At 44.5% G+C, this 10,791-nt stretch overlaps 1 protein-coding gene across 2 annotated transcripts in view; it reads left to right on the plus strand.

Annotated features, from left to right (window-relative positions):
- Positions 1–10,791, plus strand: part of LOC122811120 (golgin subfamily B member 1-like) — a 2,318,314-nt gene that overhangs the window by 1,185,580 nt on the left and 1,121,943 nt on the right. For both annotated transcript variants that reach the window (XM_044082720.1, XM_044082719.1), the window contains exon 12: positions 10,435–10,561. In XM_044082720.1, coding sequence (XP_043938655.1) covers positions 10,435–10,561 — 127 coding nt within the window. The remainder of the gene's footprint in view (positions 1–10,434; positions 10,562–10,791) is intronic.

Raw genomic sequence — 10,791 nt, forward strand, 5'->3', positions numbered from 1 at the left:
TGGAAGCTTCCTGTAGAGCAGCTGTTACTGGGTCTGTTATACGTAGGCATGCTTGGTTAAAGGAACAAATCTGCCTGATCATGGTAAAGCAAAGTTACTAGATACACCCTCTACAGCAGGATGTCTTATTTGGGGTTAAAGCAGAAGAGGTTTTAAAGAAAATGGAGGATAAGGCAAAGTCTATGCAGACGGTCAAAGATTTCTTACAGGTACAACCCCCACGCTTCAGCAGAAATTGGCCAACAAAAAATTGGTCCTTTCCAGCTTCTGACAGACCACAGAGGGGTAAATACAAACGCCCAAAAGGCAGAGGTCAAGCACAAATCCATTACAAACCTCGCCAATGGGGCACTACAACACAGAAGGGAGGAGAAGACAGGCCCCAAACTACTAGAAGACAAACACAATGACTTAAACCTCAAACTGCCAAGCAAAGCTCTCTTGGCAGCTCCCTTGGGAGGAAAATTAGCACTTTTTGCAGACAACTGGCACATTATCACAAAGGACAAATGGGTCCTAGACATTATCTCACAGGGATACAGATTCCATTTCCACACCTTGCCAAGGATAAAAGGAATGCCAAACCTGCCACAAAATCAATGGGCAGAGGCACAAAAACAAATTACAGCTCTCATGGACATGAGAGCCATTCAACTGGTACCTACACGGGAGCAAGGCCAAGCATTTTACTCAGGGCTCTTTCTAGTCCCCAGAAAGGACAACGCATGGAGACCCATTCTGGACCTTTCAATTCTAAACACCTACTTGCAAGTACCCAAATTCAAGATGCTAACACTACAGCAGCTTCTTCCCATGTTGAGCAAGAAGGCTTGGCTAGTAACGTTGAACCTCAAGGAGGCATACCTGCATGTCCCTATCAGACAAAATTGCAGAAGATACCTCCGTTTCATTGCAGGTTCAACCCATTACCAATTTTCTGCACTGCCCTTTGGCTTATCTACTGCGCCCAGGGTCTTCACAAAATGCCTGGCACCAGTAATTGCATACTGCAGACAAAGAGGAATTCAAATATACCCATACCTGGACGACTGCTTCATCCAAGCAGAAAGCAAGGACATTCTCTTACAACATCTGGCATTTGTCAAACACCTTCTAAGTTGCCTAGGGTATACAGTAAACGAAAAGAAATCAAAACTAGTACCCTCACAAAACATGACATTCCTGGGAGCCAGCTTGAATACAACGGCCCAGATGGCTTATCTGACACCAGACAAGCAACTACAATTAACTCAATACTTCAAAATAATGGCAACAAAGACCCAACTCCCTGCAAGAAAAATTCTGCAGGCCTTGGGCTTCATGGCATCTTGCATACTACTAATACCATTTGCAAAACTGCATATGAGGAAATTACAATGGTACCTGAAAAGCGTATGGACTCAACACAGCCACAGCTTGGAAACAATGATACCTCTCATTCCCTGCCTTCAACAGGAGTTTCTATGGTTGTCACAGGCATGTCACCTCAATAAGGGTCAGCCTTTCACCTTACCCCCAGCCAGGCAAACTATGACAACAGATGCATTGGACTATGCCTGGGGGGCACACATGGCAGGACTGTGCGGTCAAGGCATATGGACTACAGATCAAAGAAATCTGCACATCAATCAAAAAGAAATGTTAGCTGTACAGAATGCCCTGACAGCCTTCAAGGACCTCTTACATCCAGGACAGCTTATAATAAGGACAGACAACACCACTGTAATGTGGTACATAAACAAGCAAGGGGGTACACACTCCTACCCTCTATGCAAGCAAGCAATGACCTTGTGGAACACAGCACTGGCTTACCAAGTTCAATTACAAGCACAATTCCTGCCAGGAAAAAAGAACAGATTGGCAGACAACCTAAGCAGGAACATCATGGATCCCCACAAGTGGAAACTGGATCCACAAGTATTTGCAATGATAACTCAAAAATGGGGGCGCCCAGACATAGTTTTGGGGGTTGGCAAACAGGTCTATCAGCTATCAAAATTTTGCACAAGGACATTCCACCATCAAGCTTGGAAAGTGGACGCACTCTCATTCAGTTGGAAAATGTTGACAGTATATGCCTTCCCTCCATTGCCCCTTCTAACAAAGGTGCTGCTGAAAGTCAGAATGGAGAGACCCCAAATGATACTCATTGCTCCAGACTGGCCACGCCAGCACTAGTACCCACTACTAAGGAACATGGCCCACGGCCCACCATGGATTTTACCACAAATTCCTCATCTGCTCACACAGTAAGACAGTCAGATTCTACACAGCCAGCTCAAAACCTTAAATTTGGCTGCATGGCAAATCACCTAAGCAACCAGCCAGCTCCTCTTTCACAAGCTGTTATGGATGTCATTCTGGAGGCCAGGAGGCCCAGCACCAGGAAAGCCTACTCAGACAAATGGAAAAGATTTTGCGCCTGGAACCAAGCTAAAGGCCAAAATCCCCTTGAGCCGGACATACCTCAGATTCTACAATGTTTAACTGAGATGTTACACAAAGGACTTGCCTTTTCATCTATTAAAATCCACGCCTCGGCTATTTCAGCTCTCTACAACACGGATCCTCCCTTATTTTCACATCCACTTCTAAGGCAGTACCTCAGAGGGGCCAAAAACATAAGGTCTCCCAGGAGAGCACCAACGCCAACTTGGGACCTCAACTTTGTTCTGGAAAAACTTACGCTGCCACCTTTTGAGCCAGCTTTCTCAGCTGATTTAAAGTTTATATCATGGAAAACAGTCTCAGAGCTACAGGCACTAATGGCAGTAGAGCCTTTCCTCATTTTTCATCAAGACAGAGTTTCTCTACTAACTAACTCCTCTTTTATGCCAAAGGTGGTATCCAGTGTGGCTCTAAATCAAACCATCCATTTACCCACCTTTTTCCCAAATCCACAGAACAAAGGAGAAAGACTCCTGCACTCCTTGGACATTCACAGGCAACTACGTTACTACTTGGATAAAACACAGGTTTTCAGAAAATCTGACAAACTTTTTGTATCCTATGCTACAGCATCACAAGGAAAGGCTATCTCAAAACAGACCATTTCAAAATGGATAGGACATTGCATACGTTTTTGCTACACCCATCATGGAAAACCAGTTCCTGCTAGCATAAGGCCCCACTCCACCAGGGCAGCAGCTACATCTACAGCCTTCCTCAGGGGGGTGTCAACCAAGGATATTCTGGGAGCTGCAACTTGGAGTTCAGTACACACCTTCACCAAACACTATCACTTACCACTTTACTCTAAGACTAGAGCTGGCTTTGCCACTGCAGTTTTTCAGGGCTTTCTAGCCTCTTCTAATCCTGTTTGATTCCACCTCCCATCCTTAGCTTTGGGATTCAACCCAAGTGTGATGACTGCAGCAGGGTAACACGATGAACATAGTACAGTTTTGTACCTACCATAAATGTAGATGTTCGAGTGTTCACCCTGCTGCAGTCCAGGTTACCCTCCCTCCATCCCCTCTGACCTAACTGAAACCTTTCTGTACCTTAAAATCTGATACAACCTTTGTGGTGTATTTGCTTATAGCTGGAGGTATGTTTTGTTTGTGCTAAACTTTTATTATTGGTACTATGTAGTGACCTCCTTTTGGGGGGGCACCTGACATCTGGGGCAAGAAAAACTGAAGAAAATGGTGTTGGATGCCTCTTGTATACCCCTGGCGCACTGACGTCAGGGAAGAAGCGACAGCAACCGACTCCGGACCAAGACTTTGGAGCTCAGGCCGACTGCGGGACCGCCTGACGACAGGATAACCCTAGTGTGATGACTGCAGCAGGGTGAACACTCAAACATCTACATTTATGGTAGGTACAAAACTGTACTTTCCCCTATCACCCTTTAGTCTCTTCTGTTCCCTGTGCTTCCTTTTACTTTTCCTTACCTCCCTCTTATTTTCCCCCGTCACCAATGTACGTTATTCACCACTGTTTAGTCTCTCAAAGTTTATACACTCCTTCACACGTTCTTCTCTTCTGCATGTAACATCCTGTTTCCACTCACCAGTGGATACTTCCTTGCCTTTCTCATCCTCACCCTTTTTAAATTCTCTTTACTTGATGTCTGCTGCTCCCATGACAGCGTTCTCATCTTTTATTTTAGTCTTCCATCCAGTACTCTTTTCCAGTTTGCTGCTAAGACTTACTGGATGTTCTTCGTGTTTTCACTGTTGCAGTAATTACATTTGGGTTATCCCTGCTAGGGTAGCCCTCAGTCGGCCCGAATACCAGAGGCTTAGTATTTCTGCATCAGGTGCCGTCGCTCCAGGACTGATGTCAGGTCATCAGTGGTATAAAATAATGCAGGCGACGCCTTTACGTCAGTCTTTCTTGCCGAGGAGCCCGAAGCAGCAGCAGTTTACACGAGTGCCGGTTGGCCGCTACCCGAGTTTTCGTTTCCGAATTGAAGTTGAAGTCTTCCAAAGCTAAGTACCCTGTTGGGGATCCTTTTTTCTTGCTCTAAACGATGTCAGAAAAAGTTAACAATTGTGTCGCCTGTGGAAAGCAAATACCACACCGAGACTTTCATTCTTTCTGCATCACTTGCTTAGACCCAGACCACGACGTCCCCTGCTGTCGCTTTTGTACTTTGTTCAATGCCAGATCTATACGTCATTGGGCCCTTACTGTAGCTAGATATTTTCACTCTCAGTCCTTGAATTCTGATCTATCCATTCTAAACACCTTTCTGGTGATACCAAAATTCAAAATGCTCACTCTTCAACAGCTTCTACCTATGCTCTCCAAGGATGCTTGGTTACCCAGCCTAAACCTAAAAGAGGCCTGCCTACACATCCCAATCAGGGAATCATGCAGGAGATACCTACGTTTCAGGGCAGAATCACTGCACTTTCAGTTCTCTGCTTCCCTGGATCTACTGCTCCCAGAGTTTTCACAAACTGTCTGGCTCCCGCCATTGCTTTTTGCAGACAAAGAAATATTCAAATTTACCCATACTTAGACGATTGCCTGATTCAGGCAGACAGGAAAAGCTGCTACAGCACCTGACCTTTGAAAAGGATCTACTGACATCCCTGGGGTATACTATTAACGTAAAGAAATCCAAGCTAATACCCACCCAAAAAAATGTATTCCTGGGAGCAAGCCTGGGCACAGCATCCTAGACGGCACTCCTTACACCAGAAAAACAAACCTACCTGACAGCCTACTTCTCTTAACTAGCCACCAGACCGCAGTTATCCACAAGGAAAATCTGGCAAGCTCTGAGGTTCATGGCTTCTTGCATTCTATTCATTCCATATGCCAGACTGTATATGAGGAAACTACAGTGGTACTTAAAAAGCCTTTGGTGTCAACACTCCCAAGACCTGGGAACTCTTATACCAATGATACCTTGTTTAAGGAAAGATTTTCTTTCGTGGGCAACAGCATGCTACCACAGCAGGGGACTACCCTTCTCACAACCCCACGCCCGCCCAGACCCTCACCACAGACACATCAGACTATGCCTGGGGTGCACACCTGGACGGCAGGTGCATACAGGGCCAATGGAGCCTACATCAAATACATCTGCACATCAACCAAAAAGAGATGTTAGCTGTCCAGCACGCTCTGACAGCTTTCAGACCCTTACTCTCCCCAGGGGGGCTCTACTGATCAAAATAGACAACACCACTGTGATGTGGTATATCAACAAGCAGGGAGGTACTCACTTGTACCCTCTGTGCAGGCTCGCCATGACCCTTTGGCACACGGCCTCAGCCATGCATCTACACCTGTTAGCACAATTCCTGCCAGACTGTCTAAACTCTCTGGCAGACAACTTAAGCAGAAATCTTCTGGACCCACACGAGTGGCAGTTAGACCAAAGAAGCTTCACCCTTGTAACCCAGAAATGGGGCACCCCGAAGGTCAACCTCTTTGCTTCCCACTCCAACCATTAGCACAGCAAATTCTGCACCAGGGAACCTCACAGCAAGGCCTAGAAAGTGGATGCTCTATCCTTCCAGTGGGTCAACCTCTCGGTCAGTGCATTTCCCCCTCTATTGTTCATTACAAGGGTACTGCTCAAAATAAGGGAGGAAAAACCGAGGACAATCCCGATTGCCCCAGACTGGCCACGCCAGCACTGGTGTACCCACTGCTGTGCACCCTGTCACCCCTGCCACAATGGCATCTCCCTCAGATCCCAACACTCCTGACCCAGAGGAATGGAGAATTCATGCATCCCCAATTGCAGACCCTCAATCTGGCACCCTGGGTTATTCCCTAACCTCTCCACAAGCTGCCAATCTCAGCAAACAAGTTCTAGATGTTATACGTGAGGCCAGATACCCTAGCAGTATAAAGTCTTATGCTGACAAGAGGAAAGGTTTTGCACCTGGATCCAAGCTAAGTGAGCCAGAACCGCACAGCCATCCCTACCTCTCATCCTGGATTACCTTGCTGACCCTACTACACAGGGGTCTATCCTTCTCTTCTATTAAAATTCATGCCTTTGTCATCTCTGCTCATTTCAGCACAGAGCTACCTCTTTTCTCCCACTCTCTCATCAAACAGTTCCTAAGAGGGGCTGACAACTTGAGGCAACCCAGAAAAGTACCTACCCCAGCTTGGGACCCCTAAACATTGTGTTGGAAAAGCTCACCCTGCCCCCCCTTTGAACCAGCAGCTTCAGCAGAGTTAAAGTTTCTCTCTTGGAAGACAGCTTTGCTTCTGGCCATCACTTCAGTTAGAAGAGTATCCGAGCTACAAGCGCTAATGGCTGTAGAGCCCTTCATCATTTTCCATGTTGACAGGGTTTTCCTCAGGACTAACCCATCCTTCATGCCAAAAGTCATGTCCAGTGTGGCTCTCAACCAATCCATTCATTTGCCCACCTTTTTCCATAACCCACAAAACAAGGGGGAAAGGATTCTGCACTCTCTAGATGTGCACATACAGCTCAGATTCTACCTAGACAGGACTAAATCATTTAGAAAGACTTATCAATTGTTAGTCAGCTTTGCTGCAGGAGCAGAGAGGACAAGGCCATATCCAAATAAACCATTTCCAAATGGATAGCAGACTGCATCTATTTCTGCTACAAGCAACACAGAAAACCTCCCCCCAAGGGGGTCAGGACACATTTTACCAGAGCAACCTCCACCTCTGCAGCTTTTCTCAGAGGGGTCCCTACCAGGGACATCCTGGAGGCTGCAGCATGGACATCTGTTCATACCTTCACCAAGCATTACAACCTGCCTATCTTCTCCAAATCCAGGGCAGGCTTTGCCACCACAGTCTTGCAGGGCATCCTAGCCAGCCCCCACTCTTCTTGACTGCCTCCACCCTTTTCTCCAGCTTTGGGAATCAACCCAAATCTGATGACTGTAACAGTGAAAGATGAAGAACATAGTACAGTTGTGTACACTTACCATAAATGTAGATGTTCGAGTGCATTCACTGTTGCAGTCCTGGTTTCCTCTCCCTCCATCCCCCTTGTCTCTCTCAATTTCTCTCTCTCTTTCCTTACAAGGAATTTTTGGTATTTATTTTCCACTGGTGGTGTTCTTCGACCATAACGTAGCTCCCTCTTAGGGGCTCCTGACAGGGCAAGAAAAACTGATGTAATGGCGTTTGCTGCCTTATTTTATACCACTGATGACCTGACGTCAGTCCTGGAGCGACGGCAACTGACGCTGAAATACTAAGTCTCTGGTATTCGGGCCGACTGAGGGCTACCCTGGCAGGGATAACCCAAATGTGATGACTGCAACAGTGACTACACTCTAACATCTACATTTATGGTAAGTGTACACAACTGTATTTTTGTGGCTCCCATTACTTCATCATTTTCACCTCTACACTGATCCTCTTCCCTGTTGTTTAGCATCCCTCCAATGTTAAGTGGTCCATTCTTTTTCTTTCGGCATTGTCTTGCTGTATGTGCAGTCACCTGTTTTTATCCACCCAGGTGATTCATACAAGAGTGAAACTTGATGGAAGAATCCAGGAGTACAGCTGTACAACTTTTGTGTTAAAACAACTTTATTTTTTGAGCTTCACTTCATAATGTTAGGAGAGCCCCAGATTATTATACATAGTCTGCTAATTAAGATAAAGGAAAATGTACTACATCAGAAGGCAAACATTAGAACTGTGCTATAAGTGAGAAATCTCAGAAGCAAAATGCAACAGTAAGCTGAGTTGATTGTGAACAATATTGCCTTCACTGAAATTGAAGATATTGTTAACCTATTGGCAGACAAATTCAGCTCAAACTTTACCTACCCCCCATTGATTCCACAAGAAATATCCAAAACTTTTACCCCCCAACTGTTACATTACACCAAGTCCCAAAAGCACTTGCAAAAGGTAATCTGTGTGCCCTGACAATATCCCACGATGAATCCTGAATAACATGAGGCATGGTTTAGCTAAGTACCTAATAACACTGTTCAGCATCAGCCTTAGACTTTGTAACAAGTGAATGGAGACCATCAACAATGATGCCACTGCACAAGGGAGTATCCTCCACCAGTCTGGGTAACTGCAAACCCATAAGTCTGACCAGCCTCATGTGCAAAGCCATGGAAAGGATTGTCATAAAGTTAATCAATTAGGACGTAGGGAATGTCCAAACACTGGCTCCACCTCAGTTTGGATTTGTGAAAGTCAAGTCATGCTTACTCATCCTGGGGAATCTCTTTGAAAGAATCACCAAGGCAGTGGATGAAGGTAAAACAGTGCACACCACCTACCTTGGCCTGGCCAAAGCCTTTAACACAGTCCTCCTCTCTGGCAAAGTAGAAAAGTTAAACCAAACAGGAAATAATCTCACCCACTGGATTGCCAACTGGCTCAAAGATAGCACACAAGATCAACATTAGGAGAACATATCTCTCAACTGTACAGATTTTCACAGAATGTCCAGATTTTTGCCTCATATTTTTGGTGTATTCCTCCTAAAATCTGTACCTTTCTGGCAAATTGCTGAGGATTGAAGTCATTAAATAATGACAAATATTTGAGTTTGACTCCACGTCCTTTAGAAAATTCATGCTAATGAAAACCTATTATTCTATCAACTTTCTAAGTTTGTAAGTGCAATATTTAAATATCCCCCCCCATCATTTTAGGCTTTGTCCAGATTTTTTGATCTAAGAGATAAGTATGTATGTAGGTGAAGCAAACTCCACAAAAAGACCAGTCACCATGCCCCTGTTTAACATCTAGGTCTGTGATGTTGAAAGCCACTACTTAAGGATTCTGGCTGACCAGTTTTGCTGATGAGTGAAAGGTAGGTGCAGTAATTGAATCCATAAGTAACTTAGCTGTCCTGCAGGAAGGCTTGCCTCAAATAAATAACTGGTGCCAAATTCACAGACTGAAGCTAAATGCCAAAACTGTATTACCATATCCTTTGGCAACATGGCTCCCCAGGGGAACTACCGTATTGAGAATACACCCCTAAGAGTTGACCCACTTCTTCAGGATTTAGGAACATATGTGGGCAGCAACCTGACTTTCAACCAGTGCATGTCCACTATGGTGAAGTCCTTCTATGTTACACAGTTTATTAACAATGGGATTGCTTCTAAGTGTAGGGGCATCATAGTGCCCCTCTACTAATCCTTTATAAAGTCAATTAGAGTATCACACCCCCTTTTGCATGCATTTGTCCAGAAATGCAAAACCTGGAATGCTCACAGAGATACCTTACAGAAACAATACTTGACTTAAGCAGTTTTCTTTACGTGGACCATCTCGGAATCCTACTGCTAAACTCTCTCTCTCTCTCCTACATATTACCAAGAGATTACCTTGTCTGGCATACAAGGCTTTTTTCCTGACCCTGCCCTGATGAACCTACAGTGCTTTAGCAAATCTTAACAGCATTTGAAGTACTTGGTCTGTGGATCTGAATTTCTGCAACGTCAATAAAATGGTTTGGAGAGCGAGAGAGAGATATGTATATGTCATGGAGGATACCCCTGTTCTGGAACAGACTCCCCATCCACATAAAGCAAAGCACATCTATGTCCACATTTAAGCTTAATTGGATCTCTGGATGAGAAATAGAACAGTTACCTCAAGGCTTCCCCATATTATATGTTCAGAGCTATTGTAAATGTCTATGGTAGTAATCCAGTTAGCACCACTGTGGGTAATATAACTCTAGTCCAGAAAGGGGTAAGAGAAATTGAAACACCAAATAGTGTGAGAAGTTTTCCTAGGCCTAAAATGGCTCACAAGGGCAGATGGCCTAGTTCAGTCCTATGAACCTGTAAGGACGAGTCATGTCAAACATCAGCATGAACAGATAGCCTGTAACTATGCATTGAGTGGAACAGGTTTGAGAATTTTTGCCTTGAAATCCTTTGCTTAGAAGCTCCACAGTTTAATATGCTATATGTATCTGGCTGAATTTACTTTTTCTTTTGTTTATATTTACTTTTTCCTTTGTTTACTTTGTAGGATGGGGAATATGAATATGATGGAAGACAGCACTATCCAGATTCTGGTAACCTAATGGAAAGCACAGATTCAGGAGAAGGGGAGAATATGGGAGGTTGGTGGCCTGAGTGCACTTCACCTAATGCAGGTGTGATGCTCACTAGACAGTTTGTTAAGCATGCACAGTACATGTACATGTTGTGTGTCAAATTTTAAGTTCCAAATTTTTCTTTTAACTAACAATTTTTGTTGTCTGTTCTAACCATTTTGGATTTGTATATAGTTTTTCATGTTGTTTTTTTTCTGATTTCATTTTAAGCATGTGCTTGCTGAATGAACTGCCTAGTTTTGGGTTCATTGGTGGTGCTTGTAAGTAAG

This window comes from Protopterus annectens, chromosome 9.part0 (assembly GCF_019279795.1).
Source record: "Protopterus annectens isolate FY-2018-M chromosome 9.part0, PAN1.0, whole genome shotgun sequence".
NCBI lineage: Eukaryota > Metazoa > Chordata > Ceratodontiformes > Protopteridae > Protopterus > Protopterus annectens.